Genomic DNA, 19,990 nt, shown 5'->3' with positions numbered 1-19,990 from the left:
TTCTTTCGTTGTTGGTTTTCCAACTACTATGTCAATTCTCTATCTGGAGGCTCTTCAATTCTATTGTGATGGTAGTTGTCATTCTTTTTCTTCATTCTCTTCTTCCATATGAGCTAGTTCATATTCTCTTGTTCCGGAGGCATTGTGATATTGCTCTTTTGGGTCTATCTTGTTGTTCTAGCAAGATCATGGTCTTCCCTTGCTCTATTTAGTTGTTTGTTATGAATATTGTCTATTTCTTCCATCTTATCGAATTTTTTTGTCCCATTTTCCTACCGAAGTGCTGCCGAAATTTTCCGTGAATTCTTGCTTCTTTCTCATATCAGTCCTCATCTCCTTGCAACCTTCAAGGATCGTTGGTTTCACTCGTTTGTCAAGAAGCGACTAAATTTTACCTTGTTCTTTCTCATCCTCTCCCCCTTTCATTCTTGGATCTCGGGGCGAGATCCTCTTGTAGTGTAGGAGAGTTGTGACAGCCCGATGCCGACGCTCCAGAAGATTCCCCTTTTTCTTTCCGTTTTCGTCATGTGTCTATTTTGTTTTGTCGCATCATCATCGCATCATGCGCATCATCAGCATTGCATCGGCATCCCATTGCCGCCGTTTTTCAAACTTGTATCCGCTAGTAGTTGCCGGTTCTCGTCGTTGTCCGTTCTGAGTCCGACCGCACTCGCACGCGCCCGCGGCACCGTCGAAACCCTGTTTTAAAGTGTGCGTTAAACTTCCTCTGATGGGGTTGAGATTTGACGTGCGGTCTTTATTAGTTATAGCTAGGCCGCCTGCCGGATTTTGTCGTGATCGGAGTCCGTATGGTACCCGAACGGTCGAGTAGCGGCACCGTATTCGGTCTACCGTCGGACGTCTATCGGTGTTTTAAAATTCGTTGCCGCGCCGCCCGTTCTCCCTCTCGTCTCCGGATATCCACTCTCCACGGCCTCGTAACCATTCCCGCGTTCAGAATCGTCTGAATCCGACTGCGCGGTTGAAACCGGGGCGGATTTTCGCTAAACCTAGCCCCCCCCCATTTGCCTATATATAGACCCCTGTGCATTTTTAGGCAGCCAACCCCCTCTGCCTCGAAATCCGCACCACCCCTCAAACCCTAGCCGCCACTCACTATCTCTCCCTCACCAGCCGCCACGGGCCCGCCGAGCCCAGATCGGGCCCGGCCGAGCCCATCCGGCCGCCGCCCCCGTTCTCCTCCCTGCCCGAGCTCCTCCCGCTTGCGCCGCCGCCAAGCCATCCGCGCCACCAGCCGCCTTCGCCGCCTGCCCGGGACGCCAGCGCGCCGCCTCCTCTCGTCTCCAGCGCGCCATCCTGGCCGCCTCCCGTCGGCCAGCCGCGCAGCTCCTGGCCGCAGCCCCGCCATGGTGGACTTCCCGTCGCCTGGTCCCCTCCTGTCGCCGCCGGACTGCCATAGCCAGATCCGGGCCGGCCAGCCCCGGATCCGGACCCCACCTGCGAGCGCTGCCCCGTGTCGTGCTTCCTCGCGAGTACTGCGAGTTGTTCCCACACCGCCATGGCCGCTCGAGAGGAGCTCGAGGCCACAGCCCCGCTCGCTCGCCGCGGCTTCAGGAACGCCCCGCCTGGGCCGGCCTCCTCCCAGCGCGCGTGGGCCGAGCGCCAAGGCCTAGTTGGACCAGTCAGCGCCGAGGCCAGCCTGCCTCCTCCTCTCCCGACCCAAGTGGCCTAGGTGAGCGCCTCCCTGTCTATTTTCTGCCAAGCGAAATGATGCTAAGTTGCACCCATGCTTTTGTTAGACCGTTAGGAGGGATTCGGCCCATAAGGATTTATTTGATTCTTGTGGTTTTTAGCAGTTTCACGAAATATGCTTGTTTTTCAAACGCCCGTAGTTTATTAACCGTTAGTCGGATCGGGGCGTATGTTATATGGTTTTGGCGTAGAATTTTGCGTAGAATAAGATTATCCAACTTGCATAATTGTTTGACATTGTTTAGTGTGCCGTATGCCTAGAAACACGTGCTGTCCTATTACGTTTCCGACCCGTATAATTTCTCGTGCGTGTCCGGACTGCCCATATACCGTAGATTAAATGTCCATGTTTTACGAATCATTTTTGCATGTATTTTAGAGCGGTCAATTGTATTTTTACGTGTAGGGATTTGCCGGTAATTTATTTTCTCGCGTATAGGCTATTTTTTCTCGCATTTATGTGCGGCATTATTTTGTGTTGCAAACCCCATATATTTTATATGTTTCCGGGGTAGAAAAATCCCATGGATTTTCTGTGCAATTAGTTTTATCTTTTGAGCAAGTTAGTTCGCGCGATATTTTGTCGTGATGCCCTTTTGTTTAATTCGTAGGATTTATTCCGTGCTTCGTTTGAATTAGTTGTCAACTAGGGAGTTCTTCTTAGATGTTTTGTTTAGCCCCTGGTATTTTTGGTTGCAATAGAAATGCATGTTTAGGTGTGGTTTGCTGGCTCTCAAGTTGCTAGAAATAGTGCTGTTTTAGAGTAGCTGAAATATTTCTAAGTCTGGAATCTGTTATATTTTGTTGCTGTCTTGTCTTGCTTCTATCTTTTGATCTGTAGCTCTTTTGAGGTTGGTCCAATGGAGTTAGTTGTAGCCCTTATGTTTTTCTAGCATGATGTAAATTTTCATGCCATTTGGAGTCCTGTAGCTATAGGTTTTGCTGCTGTCAATATTGCTTCAGATCGAAAACTGCACTTTCATGACGTGTAATTTTCACCAAGTCTGAAATAGTGAGTGGGATGCCTTTTTGTGACTTCTTTCCCTAGTGATCCATGATGCCATGCTAGTTGTTGTTAGTTGTTCGTAGTAGTGCTTCTTGCCCTCTTCTGTGCCATGCCTTGCATGAGTTTATCGGAGTTGTGTAGCTCGTAGTTGTGGGGCGTAGAAAATGCTATGTGGCTGATTTTGGCAGATTGTAGTGATTTCTTGTTTTGCTCGTAGTTTTCGAACCGTAGCTCCGTTTTGATCGTGTCCTACATGAAACTTGCTTAGAAACTCATGTAGTTTCATTTTATCTTGCTGGTTGTATATTTTGAAGTGCTCGTGACCGCCGTTGCACACATATTGCATTCATGCCATCATATCTTGCGGTGCTTGTATCTTTTGAACCGTAGCTCCGTTGGAGATGTTCTTTATGTGTACATTGCTTGAAATGACGCGTAGAATCACGTGAACCTATTTTTTTGCTGTTTAAAAACCAATTAAATGTGTTAATTCAGATCTGGACAGAATTGTAAATTAACATGTGAGGTCGTTTCGGAGGTGCTATATGACATTTCCGACCTCATTTAAAATGCCTAGATAGGTAGTTTAATTGCGCTTCACCTCTTGCCATGTTTAACCACAATTAATATTGCCGTGTATATAATCGGGATAGGACTAAATAATTAACGTGGAGTTTCGTCAATATGCAACTCGTTGCATATTGAACTTCACTTAATGTGTAGTGTTTGATTGTGTGAATTGTCATGCTGTGGCTTGCATGTATTCAGCTGCTCATGCATCATTTTGTGTTGTGCATCGTGTGGTGAATTCCGTGTGATGATTTGTGTTTCCGGTTTGCTTCGTCTCGATAGAGTTCCGCAAGCGTGTCGGATGTGAGGACCCGTTCGACTACGTCGGTTCGTCTGCTTCACGGAGGCATTCTTCTTCCAAGCGGGATCTCAGGCAAGATGATCATTTCCCTAGATACCATTACTATCATTGCCATGCTAGTCTTATCGCTTCTATCGATTATGTCTCGTTGCCTACCACCTGTTAAATATCAGCCTCTCAACAATGCCATGAAAACCTTCAACCTGTTCAACCTAGCAAACCACTGATTGGCTATGTTAGTGCTTGCTTAACCCTGTGTTAGTGTTGCTAGTTGCAGGTGCAGTTGCTTCCATGTGATAACATGGGTTCCTTATTATATCACCATATTAATGCTATTTAATTTAATGCACCTATATACTTGGTAAAAGGTGGAAGGCTCGGCCTTTCTAGCCTGGTGTTTTGTTCCACCTTTGCCCCCTTAGTTACCGGCCACCGGTGTTATGTTCCATAATCGAGCGCTCCTAACACGATCGGGGTTGTTATGGGGACCCCCTTGATAATTCGTTTTAGATTAAAGCTGGTCTGGCAAGGCCCAACATTGGTACTACATTTGTCTAATCACCTAATAAAATTGCATAGGGACCCGCCGGCACCCGCGGACTATTTTAATCAACCCCTGGGCCAGTGCTCCTCATGAGTGTTGGTCCAAAACAGAGCAGCTTATTAACGCTACCCGGGGCAACTCGGCGTTTGGCGTGGTAACCATCGCTCATCCGTCGTGTCCTGAGAACGAGGTACGCGACTCCTATCGGGATTGTCGACACGTCGGGCGGCCTTGCTGGATTAGTTTTACCTTTGACGAAATATCTTGTGCATCGGGATTCCGGTGATGCTTTGGGTAATCTCAGAGTTGAGGTTTTCCACTAGGGAATCCGACGAGATCGCGAGGTTCGTGATTGAGGATTTCTATGCAGCTTGTGGTAATTTGTGATGGACTAGTTGGAGCACCCCTGCAGGGTTAAATCTTTCGGAAAGCCGTGCCCGCGGTTATGTGGCAACGTGGAAACTTTGTTTAACACTGGTTCTAGATAACTTGAAGTTAACTTAAATAAAATATACCAACTGTGTGCGTAACCGTGACTGTCTCTTTCGTGAGTTCCTTCTTCGTTCGAGGACACGGTGGGGTTATGTCTGACGTAGGTAGGTGTTCAGGATCATTCATTTGATCATGAGTAGTTCACGTCCGTTATGCGTAGATCTTCCCCCTCTTATTTCTTGTACTCGTAAGTTAGCCACCAAATATATGCTTAGCCGCCGCTGCAACCTCACCACTTAACCATGCCTCACCCATTAAGCTTTGCTAGTCTTGATACCTTTGGAAATGAGATTGTTGAGTCCCCTGTGGCTCACAGATTACTACAACACCAGTTGCAGGTACATGTAAAGGTTACTTGACGCGAGCGCGTTGATTGTTCATTTGGAGTTGCTTCTTCTTCTTCTTCATCATCGATCTAGGATGGGTTCCAGGCCGGCAGCCTGGGATAGCAAGGATGGACATCGTTCTTCTTTTGTCGTTTGTTTCCGTCCGTAGTCGGACCCTGCTCTTACTCTTGATGATTATGTAATGTACTGATGTGACTCTGATGTAGCATGTGGCGAGTGTAAGCCAATTCTTCATATATATCTCTTCTTTTCAGTACATGTACTTGTAACGATATCCATTCTTGCGACACGACGAGATGCGCTTCTATCCCTGACGAGGCCCTCATGCCAAATTAAGGATAGGGTCGCATCTTGGGCGTGACAGTTTCAACCTACTTGTCAACCCCCACAACAAGAACAATGACACAATATACTAGAGAATGTTGGGTAGGTTTCGAGCCAAAAGGAACAGGTTGGAGGTCAAGGAGGTATACCTGAACGACCGAAAATACACTTAGACCAATGAACGAAAGCGCCCAGCCATGGAAAAGATTGACCATGTTCTCACCTCTAACTGTTGGGACGATATCCATCCAGCAGCTTTACTCGGAGCTTTGGGATCCGCGATCTCGGACCATTGTCTGTTGCTCCTAGAGGTAAACGCGGAATTTACATATGGGAAGCGATTCCGGTTCGAATCCTTCTGGCCTAATGGTGATGGGTACTTTGAAACAGTGGATACGACTTGGCGATCGATCAATCCGTCAGGTAACGCGTTTGTCGTGTTGGATAGCAAACTCCGGGAAACAGCTAAAGCACTCCAACGATGGAGTGATAGGTGTATTGGGAATGTCAGAATTCAAATCGTGATTGCACTCGAGGTGATTGGACGGCTGGATGCAGCAATGGACTTGAGAGTCTTATTGGATCAGGAACGTGGATTGCGCAAAATCTTGAAGAGGAAGCTCCTCGGTCTTTGTTCCCTCCAATGATCCATTACTAGACAGTGATCGAGGGTACTGCACCTGAAAGATGGGGAGGCGAACACTACTTTTTACCACCGCCAAGCCAAACATAGACAAAGGAAAACCCGATCCTTTCCATCCAGTTGGAGGGCCAAGTGCACACGGGTCAGGAGAACATTACGAGGGTGGTGGACGCGTACTACAACAATCTGCTGGGATCGGTCCCCGAACGGATGCATGGCCTCCACTTGGACACCCTGGGGCTGCCCGCGAGGGATCTAGCACACTTGGAGGTGCCCTTTACATGTGAGGAGGTGGAGAAAGTGATCAAAAATATGCCGCTAGACAAAGCACCAGGGCCAGACGGGTTCACATGGCGCTTCTACGCGGCGTGTTGGCACATCATAAGGGATGATTTGATGAGGGTGTTGGAGGCGTTCTATGGTGGAGACGTGTGTGGGTTGCACGCCATAAACAAGGCCACGGTCACACTATTGTCGAAGAAAGATGGAGCGCTCGACATCAAAGATTTTAGGCCAGTAGCCTCAATCATGGAGCGGTCAAGATTTTGACAAGATACTTGCCACGAGGCTTGCCGATGACCTACCTCATCTAATCGGAAACCATCAGAGTGCTTTTGTGCATGGAAGATCCCTTCACGACAACTTCATGCTCGTACAATGCACGGCCCGCGGGCTACATGCATTGAAGGACCCCCACGGTGCTAGTGAAGTTGGATATATCAAAGGCGTTCGACTCCGTGCGATGGTTTTTGCTGGAGGTCATGGCGCAGCTCGGATTTGGCCCATGGTCGACTTCCTCGATTTGTGGACCCCTTGCAACATCTTCCACGAGGATTTCTATGAACCGAACACGTGGGGACATGATTTTCAACTATCAAGGACTGCGCCAGGGGAGCCCCCTATCGCCGATGTTGTTTATATTGTGCATGGAGCTACTACATCGCCTGTTTGAGCGAGTGACCGATGCGGGACTTCTCTCCCTGCTGGGCAGGACAAGATTGCAGCAAAGGGTATCCATGTATGCAGATGACGTAATAATCTTCTTTAAGCCTAAGGAAGGGGATCTCCAGGCATGTGGATCCATTCTTGAGCTATTTGGTCATGCTTTAGGATTAAAGATCAACCTGCAAAAAAGCTCAGCCCTTCTAATACGGTGTGCACCGAAGACATGCAAAGGGTGACCGACTTGCTCGGATGCTCGAGTGCTACATTTTCATGTCGATACCTAGGGCTCCCACTCTCGGTTAGGAAACAAACAATGGCACAATTCCAGGACTTGGTGGATCAAGTGGCGGCATGTCTGCCAACGTGGAAAGTAGCATCGCTACCCAAGAGCAGCCGGCTCCTGCTAATACAGTCGGTATTGTGTGCCATCCCGGTTCACTCCATGTTAGCCATGGACTTACCGCCGAAGACGATCAAGGCGTTAATCAAAATCTGCACGGGCTTTCTCTGGTGTGGCAAGGTGGATGATGGGGGTGGAAAGTGTGCGGTGGCTTGGGAGGCGCTATGTAGACCAAAGTGGGTAGGAGCACTTGGCGTCCCAAACTTGAGGTGGATGAATGTGGCTCTCCAAGCTAAATGGTTATGGTTGCAATGAGCTAACCAAACGAGGCCCTAGGCGGAATTCAAGTTTTCCTTTTTGGATGAGGCAAGAGGGATCTTCCAAGCAACCGCAAGAGTTTCGCTGGGAGATGGATGCACAACTCTATTTTGGGAAGATCGGTGGATAGCGGATATCGGATACAAGAGCTCGCCCCACTAGTCTACAACAAAGTACCCACTCCCGCTTGGTCTCTGAGGCGCTAGCGGATACCACATGGGCTCACGGCGTGGGGCCAAAACTAGATGCAGTCACGCTTCTCCAATTCCTTGAGATTTGGCCACGGGTGGACGTCGTACCGCTGGAAGCACATCAGTCGGACCAGCTAGCCTGGTCATGGGAGAAGGACAGTCAGTTCTCGTCAAAATCTGCATACTTGACAAAATTCGCACGCGTGGAAATCTCGCCAACGAAAGCTTTCACATGGTCGTCGCATGCACCTATTCGATGTCGTTTCTTCGCGTGGCTGGCCCTAAGAGATAGAGTGTGGACGTCCGGTAGGCTGGCACGAGAGGACCTCCCGCACCAAGACGCTTGCCCGTTCTGCGATCAAGCCGATGAAACAATAAACCACCTTTTGATCCAGTGTGTGTTCGCGATGGAGGTTTGGTCCAAGGTCAGTCAGGCGTGGGCCGCGATAGGGGTGGCACCATCCGTACGAGACGAGCTGGAGGCGTGGTGCACGAGACCGGCCCTCTCAGGTAGACATGTCAAGACCCTACGGGAGTTGTGAAAACACATAAACTCAATTGTGTTTGATGGGATGGGGCTGGACACTCGGTATGTTGTTCGACGGATTGCCTCCGAGTGTGTGTGGCGTGGAAGCAGACGGGCATCCTTCACGACGACTGGGAGGTGTCCTCGATAGCCTCTGAGTGTGTGTGCGTGGCGTGGAAGCAGAGTGTGTGTGTGTGGCATGGAAGCAGACTAGCATCCTTCACAACAACTGGGAGGTGTCCTCAATAGCGATAGGTGTGTGGGACGATGGTGAGTAATCGACTTAGGATGTTGTAGTGTAGGGTGTGGAGTGTACACTCACATGAACGTTATGTAAAACTTGTGTTTGGGGCTTCTTCCCCCTCTCTCCTCTTAATATATGATTTGCGTATTCAAGAAAAAATACAAAGATAGTTGGCCCATTTGTGTCAATATCAACAATTTTCTTGTTCAAGAAGACTCAATTTAATCACCTATGTCAATTATGTTGCCATGAATAGCTTTTAAAAGTAATTATGACACGTGCTAAGGACATGGCTGTAGTTTTTAGTTTTTACAGGCAGCCTGAATTCGGTGTACCTCAGGAAAGAAAATAGTGCAACATCCAAGAGGTTAACAGGGTTCATCTGCCACAATTATGACGAAAATCACAAGAATTATTTGTTGAATCTCATTCTCTAAGAGTCATGTCCTACTTTCGAACTTGGACATGTTACCCCTGGTTCATTCATGCTGCCCTGCTAAACCAACATAATCAGACTATGCCAATACCGGCAGGAAAACAGGGCTGCAACCCCAGCTTCCTTCCTTATCTACACTAACACCATACAACCTAGCGGACCGGTTCTGCTACATAAAGTTATATTCACAGGAGATATTAACTAGGGAGGCACTAGGTGCTCGTCAGGCTACAAAATGTGATTCGCATCCCTCAAAACCACGGGTGCCACGTCGGATCCATCATGCACAGGTTCCTCGAAGATAGTGCAGACTCCACCAGCTCTGTAACGCCTCTTTGGACAGACTGGGGCGGTTCTGCCGTGTTCTCCTCCTGAAATACCAAGATGGTCAGAGATCACACAACTTAAATGTTGTCTGCAAAGATCAAGCGCCACACAAACATCATCTTCAACAAACTGCCTACCTCATCAGCAAGATAATGTGGTGATATGGATTTGATACGGTTGATGACGTGATCCACATTGTGCATAACCTTTTGCTGGAAATCCAATGGGTTGATCATTCCAGCGGCAACTGGAACAGACGGAATGCCAAGCGGCCTTCTCCATGACCAAGATAACAGCTCGTCGCGGAAAAACATAGCCAGATGATGCCATATGTGTTGGGTTTGCTGAAAATCATAAAAGCAGCAATCTCAACATGGGGCACATGCAATAAAACTAAATAGATGCACCCTATAATGAATCGTCAAGCAGAATCGGTACCAGGATAAGATCCTATCTACTCTTAGTCTTAGAGAATATATCCTACAAGAATCACCTATGCTGGGTGGAAATACTCACTTTAGGTGAAACCACAGACTGGGCAGCAGAACACATGGCAGAAACGATGAGACCTTCGACGCCAAAATTTGAGAAGAAAGCTTGCATGTTGCGTGTCAACCTAAATGGAACTAACTCATTGAACTCGATCAATCCATTTGGATCATAAGCTGCAAAAAAAATATCAAATGTGAGTGATCATCAAGTTCTACATGCCATATTCTACAAAGACTGATTACTGTCCCTCAAAAACAAAAACATTAATGATCATCAAGAAGAATACCTGGATGGAAGTCAGTCTGGAAGATCTTCCCGGTATTTTTCGCAAACAGAATTTTGTTAGGAGCCCTGCCACCAATCTGCAACATGTATGACATGAAGCAGGACAGAGCCACTTGGATTGCAAACTGTTTCTTGAAAGTCCAAAGGTGGTTGCCAGTTGGCAGAATTTTGTGCATGTACTGGGAGAAGATATTGTCATTTACAATACTTTTAGTAATTTCATTGTATGCTTGCAAACGTAGTTCCACCACTTGTTCGGGAGAAACCTGCCCTGAGATGGCTTGATTTAGCTGCTCTTTAAAAATTGTTATAGGTGAATCAGCTTCTCTGTTATGCCGTGCACAGTTGATTTCATAAACCTCAAGGAAAGTGCTGTACATCAAATCATCCTCTACCATCCGAACCTGAATAATAAAAATTGCTATGTCAAGACATGTTCATTACATACTACCTTGAACCTAAAAGTTCAGGATAACAGATTATTATCAGGTAAAGAATAGGGCAGAGGCAGAGGGTTACTTCACCTGAGACCAAACAGGAATAATTATCGGGGTATGGATAGCAAGATGGCGACGTCTAGACTCCTTGTGTTTGTCAAACATTTTGTTTAGCACACGGAAAAGCTGCAGCATTCTTTCATCACTCCGAGCATTCGGAGTCAATGATGTCTGAACAATAAAATGGCGCTGTGAACCATCAGAACCAATAAGTGTCAGGCGTCGAAAGCTACTACCATGCCTCCGGACAATTGGTATATCAGGTCCAACTCTGTCCAACTTGACAGTGTGATCAGGCGCAACCTCCTGCAAAAGAAATACAAACAATAACCAGTCTGGCGAGTAGTACAGTAAAAAACTGGTGGGTAGCATAAAACTTTCAAAAGAATGTGGGGCATTATCTTGATCTGACAACAATCATGAGTGAAATAGTTCAAAAGAATTAGGACCAACCTGATCTGTAAAATACTGCCCCGGGAGTTCTACGTCAACAACATGAAAATCCCTAAGTACTTTACTTTCTTCCTCTAGCTTTAATACAGCAGGGAATCTGTCCTCAACATTACTCTGCAGAATATTCTTCCAGTGCTTCAATCTCTCAGTAAGTTCAGCAAGGGTTGACGGAAATGTAGTAGCACTATCTGGGTCAAGGTCACGCTCAAAATCTTGCTTGTACTCCTTGACAAAATCAACGTGTTTGTTAACAGCATCTTGTGAAAAGCAAGCCCTGCATACACCAGAAAGCTCCTTCTTGAGAGATTGTGGAACCTCGCCTGTGGTTGCAGTTGGATACTTGTAGCAGCGATGAAGCAGTGCATTAACCACAGCAAGAAGTCTTTCCTCAGGAAGAGTAACAAATCTTGATCCAATTTCAGACAGTAAAAGCTGAAACAATCATGAAATAACATTAGATTATAAACCTTCATAATAGACGAACTAATGTACATAAGCATCACAGCTTTCTGCCGATTTTAAAGGGTGCCATTGTTTTAACAAATTTCCTTACAAATGTGCAAACACCCCAAAACTATTTACTCCATAATAATAGAGAACAGCTAGTGGTTTAGAAATAATATCTCACATATACCACGCTTTGGAGATATGTACAATAATATGAGTAATCTTCTTTCTCATTAAACTATTTTGTTGTTTCTTACCTCGAGTTCGTTGGCTAGATTGGTATGCTTGCTCCTAAGAGCTTCCATGATGTCCTTTGCAGCATCAAATGCACTTGCTGCAGAAGTGACCCAACCAAGTCCATTGTTACGTCTTAGTGCATTTTGTGAACCCTCTGCACCTGTTGAGCTCTGTTGACCTTGATCATGACTGGTACTTGTACCACCTTCAACAGTAGATCTGTCCACTTCTTGTCCTTGGAGGTTGCCCCCCTCATGAGAACCTGTAGCACCACCTGACTGGGCGGCCTGATGACCCTGGTTGTCAGAAGCCAAATTACCACCCGTGCTGCTGTTATTCGCAGCATTGTTTGCCAGCATAGCTTGTTGCATGCGCTGCTGAGCCAACATATTTCTTCCCATTTCAGTTTTAGTAGCAACATCACGCCGCTCCATCAAGTATGTACGAAGCCAATAATACAAGGCCTGCATGAACAACTTTCAGATGCGTACATCCAGAGACAAGAATATGCATTTCTGAAGTCCAAGAAGTTCAATAACAAGAAAGTTAAAGCATTGATTTTACCTGTGGATAAACCTGAGCTATCTTCAGCAAAACCAATTTGCAATGTTGAGCTTCACTTCTCTGTAATGATAGCAACAATTGAGGGATCCAAGAAAGCCAAACCCAATGGGGCAGCTGCTCAAGATATTTATCTAAAGCCCTTCCGACTGGTTCATTTTGCGTATCAAAACTGAGAAGATAGAGAATTCGAGCTAGATGGCTCCTTGAGTTCGAAACTCCATATTTAACGCCTTGGAAAAAACAACTTGCGGCATACTCAAGCCAAACCTCTTCTTGTGTTTCTTTGAAAATCTGCAAAAAGGCACACAATCATAATTACTCAACAAATCTGTAAACTGAACAGGCATTGTTAACAAAGAGGATCATAGCCATACCATGTCACAATAATTTCCCCAGCTAATCCACCCTTTTGGCAAATGCTTAAAAAGGGTGATTGCATTTGAATACGCACCGTTTGCATTCTCGCATTCATTCATTTTCAACATGAAGTCGCCTTTCAGACGAAATATTTCTGCTTTATTTTTCACAGGGAAAAATTCCAAATTGGTGTTATTGATCAAGTTAAGACCACTGACGAGTTCGCCTTTCATATCTAAGTATGCCTTAGCTTGTTCGCATATCTTCACAAATGCTTCCTGCAATCAGATCAGAACGTAAACTAGTAAAATAGACATTGAGGAGTGTGCAGTAATAGAAATTTTTCATGGTAGTGACAGTCACCTGGACTTCCATGGTAGCATGCCCATACATCTTATCAAGTATAGTAACACAAACATCAGGAAGACCATGCTTGCGAGTGATGTGAGCAAGCTTATTCACATTCCAAGCCTTGTCTCGGTAACCAAGATGATGAAGTTGAGGATTTGTTTGGCCAAAATCCTTGAACGCATCTATTACCGAATTGTACATTTCATTCCTCCATTGGAGCAGGTCATACCAAATAGTCGTATTGTCCCAATCGTTAGGAGTCCTAAGTCTCCATGTCTCAAGGATATCCTTGAGATCAGCAAATGAATTCTGGTGATTTGAACTGGCACCGGAGTTCCCTGAAGCTGGTTTATTCCCATTTGCAATGTCAAGAAGTATTTTAGAGGATTCTTTCACTTCAACCAACTGCTGAAACTGCTGCAGCAGAGGCATTCGGGACTGCACAGACATGTCAGGCAACTGCCACCACTGTTCTAGTGCGAGTTCAACACCCTTGCTGACGAGGTTCTCAGCTTCTCCAACACCATTAGTACCTTTGTCATGAAGAGTGAAAAATGCTTGAATCAGACGTAACTTTGGTGTCTCTTCTACTTGAGCTTTCGGAATTACATGCTCCTTCATATATGTCCAGTCAGGTGCCTTCCAGAGGCAGTCCAAAAGAATCTCATAATTCTCCACACCTTTTCCAAAATCAGCCAATACTTCCCACTGGCCTAACTGAGTTGCACAGGACAACCACTGTTCTTCCCAGAGACACATTTCAGCTTTTGGGACGGTATTATTGTATGTGCCCTGAGTTGCTTTGATCATTGCCTGGTAAAAGAGGGTTTGCGCCTGCTGCCAATATCCATGCTGGACAAGTGATAGCCCAGCTCTAGTTTCTGCAGTGATTGATCTTCTCTTCCATAATCCATACCTCATGTCATCTTCATTCAGAAGCCTGTATAACTCGGCCAGTGACTCGGAGCATTTAGCCTCATTCATAAGCAGCATGTGACTCTCAAGTAATGCGATTGAAGTGTGCCAGGCATTGCAAGTTTTTCCAATATATTTGATAAGCTCGCTAGGCATGCGTGGTTGAGGGTGGCTCAAATGAAGACCTTCAAGTAGTGCTTGGGCTACATTAGGCCTGCATCCCTGCTGCCTCTTATGGTAGTCTTTTGATAAAAGTGCAATTATTGGCTTGGCTAGCGCAACTTGTTCCTCTTTCTGTAAAGTAACCCAAACAATTGGGAAGACAAGAACCCACAAATGATATGCAACATTGGGATCAGCAAAAGCAAGTTCTTTCAATGGAGCCATTACATCTGCCACCTGCATAAATTACAGATAACAAAGGAATTAGTTCTTAACATGGATTACATTCAAGACAAAGATTTCTTGCACGCAAAACTGGCAAAAAGGTTAAATAAATACATAGCCCCATCCAGATTAGCCTGTCACTATGAAAATTTAGAATGGTATTTACCACAAGCTTGCTTGCTTCATTTAAGAACTGAGAATGCCTCATCGTAAGAGAATCAAATGACAGGGAAGTGCCATCCAAGCTTTCATGAGCGTCGGGAACCTGCTGTGGCATGATAATGCGATCTGGAACTGGACCCGCTATCGTAAGCGGGGTAAGTCGAGCAGAATTTGAGGCAAGAGAAATTGGTTCATTTTCAACTAATATAGCTAAAATGAGATCCAAGCCTTGTTTCAACCAGAAAACATCACTCACAGCTTCCCAGTCCTGAGTCTGTATTATAAATTGCAGTCTAGCAAATAACGTCTTTCCCACGTAGTCATGGTAAAGCCTGAAAAACCGCTTCCTCATTTCTGGATCTTTAGCCCTAAATCCAAGCATGTATTGTCTCTCAACCTTATGAAAATATTCTTGCCTGGAAGCCAATGGATATCTGCACAAACAAATAAATATCAAATAGAAACCAATACTAATAAAAACTTGCTGCATAGAGATGTTCTTACTTGGTAGAATCACCACAAAGTGAATAAAGAAGCTGCAGATACTTTGCATCCCATTCTTCTTGTGCGGATGAAGAGAAACTTTTCCTGTCAACCATTGATAACTTCTGAAGATAGGTTACAATATCTTTTGGGTTAAGCGAACTAACGGAGCCAGCTGATGAAACAAGTCTGTAGTCATCCTCAATCCAAGCTTTTATCATGTCTAGTATGCATAGAAGAACACTGGAATCGGTGCCTCTCTCTGAAAGAAGTGTTTGAAGTATTTGTCCCATATTTCGTCTGTACTCAGAAGAGCCCATCACCCTCTCACTTATGAGCTTTAGGACAGTCTTCATGTTACATATGACAGTAGAATCCACAGTAGGGCGCGAGCTAACAGCTGAATCCATTTCAGGCCTCTGTCCCTAAAAGTATTGCAATGTCAATTGCCAAGGTTAATCAAACCAGTGTTCACTGAGTCTTGTCAGAAGATTTATGCATGGAATAGTAACCAAACCACATAGTTAAACGATAATAACAAATACTAGGTTTAGTCATGAAATGGGCAGTTTTGGTTCCAACGGAAAAGTTACAAGTAATATGAAAAAATTAACCAAAAGAAAGCTAAGGGACAAAGTGAAAGCTGAGGGACTGAAACAGATGCTGACATTTAAGGGTAGAGTGACAACTAGTCAATCATGTACTACCTCCGCCTGGGTTTATTAGTCCCCCTTGTATTTTGAGTCAAATTTTGTGGCATACAACTTATATTTTGTGGCAAACAACGTATATTCAGCTGTTAAAATTGGGCACAAACACGAAGGGGGCCAATAAACCCGGACAGAGATAGTATGTGGATACACAATGCAACAAAGTTTGCTGTGCAACTAAGTTAAAGTGACCTGTGTTTCACCAGATAAATTATCTTGATGTCACCGTTTATTCAATTCATCAAATATAATTAATCAATAACGAGGTTTGCAACAGTCATACAAGTAAAAGATAAGTGAGATCCAAGGATAAGAGATCGAAAATGCAGATTGCTTGCGGTAAAGTATGTTAGTGTGTTAGTGCATCAAGGTAAGTTAAAAAACATAACAAAATTAAGTAAACATACTTGTCGGGCATGGTTGCCAGCAGAAGATCCCATATCACGTGCAAGACGTTGCAGGACACGAAGAAGCAGCGCAATAAATGGATCAATGAAATTCTTTTGTACTTCTGCAAGTGCATTGAGGACGAACAGTGCAAAGCTAATTATAGAGTTAGCATTGCTAGCTTCTAGTGTTATCTGTGGAGTTGTCACAGCAGCAAGATGCTTCTGAATGAGATCTTGAACCCTTTGATACAACAATTTTATATCCTGCGGTGTCGTAGCCGCTTCAAGTGGAAAAGCACTGAATACCATCTTTAGCAAGGAACAAAGAGACTTTCCAGCATCCAGCATTTTGTTATTGAAGCAAGGTTCCAGTATCTAAGCACAGGAATTCACAGAACATATCAAAGATTATATACATCTGTCAAGACCCCATCAAAAATAGGAATCTAAGGAAGACCTTGTCAAGAGAAGAGAGATAGTTCTGGAGCAACTTACTTGAGAAATATGATTGATGTTATTCCGAATGAAGAGGCGGGGTTGTTTTTCCAAGACTTTGTTCATAACATCAAGACCCTGTGCAAGTGCCGTTGCAGGATCCTTTGACTGGGAGGGTGTCAGATTCCCAAGCAGCTTCTCAAGATAATTGAATTTAACATTGGCATTGGGCCAGACTTCCAAAGCTTGTGTCAACAAATCAAGAGCTTGCTTGTACATTGAACTAGATTCTTTTTCCTTGGGTTCAATCACCAGTGACACCTATTCTCCAAATCAATGAATTCATATCAGTATCCACTAGTTCAAACCAAATACAAAATGTGGCGTGGACATGCTGATTGTTTAGGAGAGTGCTGACAAAAGAGCAATGAGCCAGCTAATCCACAGGTCCCCTTAAGGAGAAAAAGCACAGGTTATCAAGTTGAAAGAAAATTATCCTTAAGGGGACCTGTGGAAATACAAGAAATATACCTTAGAAATATTCATGTATTTTGAAAGAAAATTATCATTTTAACGCACACAATCTACTGATGCAGCTCAGTGTGTTATTTAAAACAAAGGCGTAAAACTAAAGAAGATAATCACCCTTATAAGGAAAGTAATAATCATCTCCTCCATTGCAGCATTGGGTTTATATTCCTCATCCGGTTGTCCAGAAGATCCTGGTGTTTCAATATTAGGTATGGAAGCCCCACCAGGTGACATCACAGGAAGAGGTTGTAAGCCTGGCTCAACCTTTACCCTCTTACTCAAATCATCAGCAAACATGGGAACGTCTGAAGAGCGTTTTGGATCACCACCAATAACAGTAGGGCTAAGCATATCAACAATCTGATTCTGGCTCTCACTTTCCTGCACAACTTTCATTTCACTCTGCCTCTGTCTCTCCCACGCCACTACCAATCCAGCAAGTTCGATTGCAAGACGACGGTTTTCAGCAGTTGTGTTGTATGGTAATCCAAGACGACTAAGAGAATTAACCATCTGGGGAACAAAATGTGCTCTGCAACTATAGAACAGTTCTGCATGGCGAACAATAAGCTGAAATATGTGAATCATGTTGGGAATAGAATGGCCTTCCTCCACAAGGATTTTCTTCGTGTATCTGATCCATATTGGCATGCGAGTATCCCCAGGAGGGAGTCTTCTAGGGAGAGCCGGCATAAGGATATCAAGAGCTTGCTTTACTAGCAACTTATTTTCTGGTTGGCATGTCCGCAATAGAGCAATAAAAACCTGGGCAACATAACAGGTCAGGCTGGCTTGCTGCATAAGCTGATATTAAGCTGGTAACAACGCACAATTGTTGCAGGAGAAATTTATGATAACCTACCTGTAGAATTATCTTTTCAGGGGCTTGATATGCCTCTAAGAAATGGCACACGTTCACAAAGGCCCACTGTTTGCTGGAATTGTCTTCACGTTTGAGATGGTTCCAGCCAAACTTTATGAGTTCCTTTCGATGGTGAACAAGGTCATTCTGAAGATACTTCAGAAGTAATGTGGCAAGCTGAAGGAGTTCTATTCTTAAAGGCTCATCATATTCAGCACTGACCTAGACACATGAAAAAAAAAAAATCCATTACCCTCATGAAGAGAAAAAGACCAGGCATGTATTAAATAGTGGACTATAGTTCACCTCTTCCGGAGGATCAAGAAGCTTGTCAACAATAATTTTAACTATAGAAGGATCAACAACTTCCCAACTTTGTCCGTTTTGGAAAGAATGAGCTAGCATTGGAAGAATGAGTATCTGCATAGCAACAACCAAATGATCTTGCCCGTACTGTTTTAGTTGGAATATGTTCAGAAAGTGGGTCAGAATAGTTTTCTTCAAATTTGGAGCATATCCTTCAGCAACCTAAATGCAACATGTAAATGTGTAAGAAATGGCAAGCACTCAGAAAATACAAGCGAACAACTTGCACGAATTACTAACACGAAATGGGGTTACCTCTATGACATAAAATTCCTTCAGAAAGCTATAATCTATTCGGCTTCGGTACAAGAATATTGATAGCATATCAAAGAGTGCACTAACTTCAGTACGATCGTGCCTTAAGTAATTCAGGAAGCATTTTATGAGCCGTTTGCTTTCCATCACCTGGTCAGAAAGCAAATATATTAAAAAAACAAGATCTGGATAAAGGAAATTTGCAATATGCTAAGAGATCAAAGTAATTCACAATATTTAAGACAGCACGAATAAGTTGCATTATCTTTAGTACCCTACCAGTGGCGGACTCTAAAGGTTTGACCTCTCTTTTGCCGACATCAATTGCACTAATAAGTTGCAAAGGAATGAAGTGTCTTGCAACAGGAACGCAACTACCAAACTTCAATTACAAGCAAGTATGTGCATAGGAGTGAATAAGCACTCAGTGCAAGAGGAAGTATGTGCATCGGAGTGAATAAGCTCAGTGCAGCAGAGTATTCAGATAATGCAGACCAGAAATAATATCCATGTGACAGTACTAATTGCTTAGGATTGTCAAACTGCACCACTGGTAGGGTACTAAAGTAGCATTTCAGAAGGATCTGTGGAGCACAAAAATTGCCAGAAGTTTTAAGTGTTATTAAAACCTTTAGAGTCCGCCAGGTTTTATTTTTCTTGTGCCATAAACTGATGTTGGCAAAAGAGAGGTCAAAACTGAAGCAACGAACATCTGAAAACAAAATACAAAATTCGAAAAAAGAGTCCAACTCAAGAGCCAAATATGACCTGATACACAGAAAGATGACACAAGCAAGCAAAGAATGCAGGAAATAAATAAGTAATGCACAAAACAGAAAATTAAGAAAGAAACAGGAAAGGCAGCTAAAACATTATTGTCAAAATATCAAAGATGTTATACATGACCAGTGTACAAAGGCATCAGGAGTAACTGGAAAGTGAAAACACCTACCTGGGGTAAACTCAATTCCTGCTCGTTCTGTAGGCGAGCAATTCTTGCAGGTGATTTCCAAGCAAGCAGCAATGTGTCGAAGACATCCCTGTTGTCACGGAGCCACTCGGGCATCAATTTCACAAGGGTCGAGATAAGTTCTAATCCATTGAAATAACTATCTGACCCAATAACCATGTTTGATGAAGATTGGACAGTAAAACTATTGGTTGTGGCTCCAACTCCTTCATCCTTTACCGAGGACAACAACTGATTACCAGGTCCCGAGGATGGTAGTTGAGCCGCACCTGCTTCAGTCTGAGAGATAAACTGTGAAAAGGCACTGGCAAGTATCTTTTGAGGTGACTTCGCAAGCTCATCCCGTAATTCCCCAGTATCAGAGCAGATAATGTACATAAACCTGTATTTTAAAAGGAAGGATTAATCTTTTTTGGACGTGATAAATATAATTACCCCTATGCTAATCATAGGAGCAAGAGGTGCATTTCAAAGTTGATAATGTCACAGGACCAAATGCTGTTCACATATGTATATCTCCCAATATAACTTCGAAGGGGACAAGAAGATGTCAGCAGATAACAACAATCTAATGC

General features: G+C 44.3%; 1 protein-coding gene across 1 annotated transcript in view; it reads right to left on the bottom strand.

Annotated features, from left to right (window-relative positions):
* Window positions 1-8,898: 8,898 nt before the first annotated feature.
* LOC123425027 (transformation/transcription domain-associated protein-like) overlaps window positions 8,899-19,990 on the bottom strand; it is a 28,214-nt gene continuing 17,122 nt past the window's right edge. The window contains exons 18-36 of the mRNA XM_045108698.1: window positions 19,398-19,797; window positions 18,446-18,595; window positions 18,131-18,352; window positions 17,825-18,046; window positions 17,077-17,727; window positions 16,492-16,752; window positions 16,015-16,371; window positions 14,919-15,322; window positions 14,419-14,848; window positions 12,963-14,264; window positions 12,617-12,877; window positions 12,243-12,533; window positions 11,699-12,142; window positions 10,995-11,426; window positions 10,569-10,847; window positions 10,046-10,448; window positions 9,784-9,932; window positions 9,405-9,611; window positions 8,899-9,311 (exon numbers count right to left, since the gene is read on the bottom strand). Of these exons, the coding sequence (XP_044964633.1) occupies window positions 9,192-9,311; window positions 9,405-9,611; window positions 9,784-9,932; window positions 10,046-10,448; window positions 10,569-10,847; window positions 10,995-11,426; window positions 11,699-12,142; window positions 12,243-12,533; window positions 12,617-12,877; window positions 12,963-14,264; window positions 14,419-14,848; window positions 14,919-15,322; window positions 16,015-16,371; window positions 16,492-16,752; window positions 17,077-17,727; window positions 17,825-18,046; window positions 18,131-18,352; window positions 18,446-18,595; window positions 19,398-19,797 (6,985 nt within the window). The 3' untranslated portion in view covers window positions 8,899-9,191. The remainder of the gene's footprint in view (window positions 9,312-9,404; window positions 9,612-9,783; window positions 9,933-10,045; window positions 10,449-10,568; window positions 10,848-10,994; window positions 11,427-11,698; window positions 12,143-12,242; window positions 12,534-12,616; window positions 12,878-12,962; window positions 14,265-14,418; window positions 14,849-14,918; window positions 15,323-16,014; window positions 16,372-16,491; window positions 16,753-17,076; window positions 17,728-17,824; window positions 18,047-18,130; window positions 18,353-18,445; window positions 18,596-19,397; window positions 19,798-19,990) is intronic.

Source organism: Hordeum vulgare, chromosome 2H (assembly GCF_904849725.1).
Source record: "Hordeum vulgare subsp. vulgare chromosome 2H, MorexV3_pseudomolecules_assembly, whole genome shotgun sequence".
NCBI lineage: Eukaryota > Viridiplantae > Streptophyta > Magnoliopsida > Poales > Poaceae > Hordeum > Hordeum vulgare.
The sequence above is the reverse complement of the archived record's forward strand: the minus strand, read 5'-3'. Positions and strand labels throughout refer to the sequence as shown.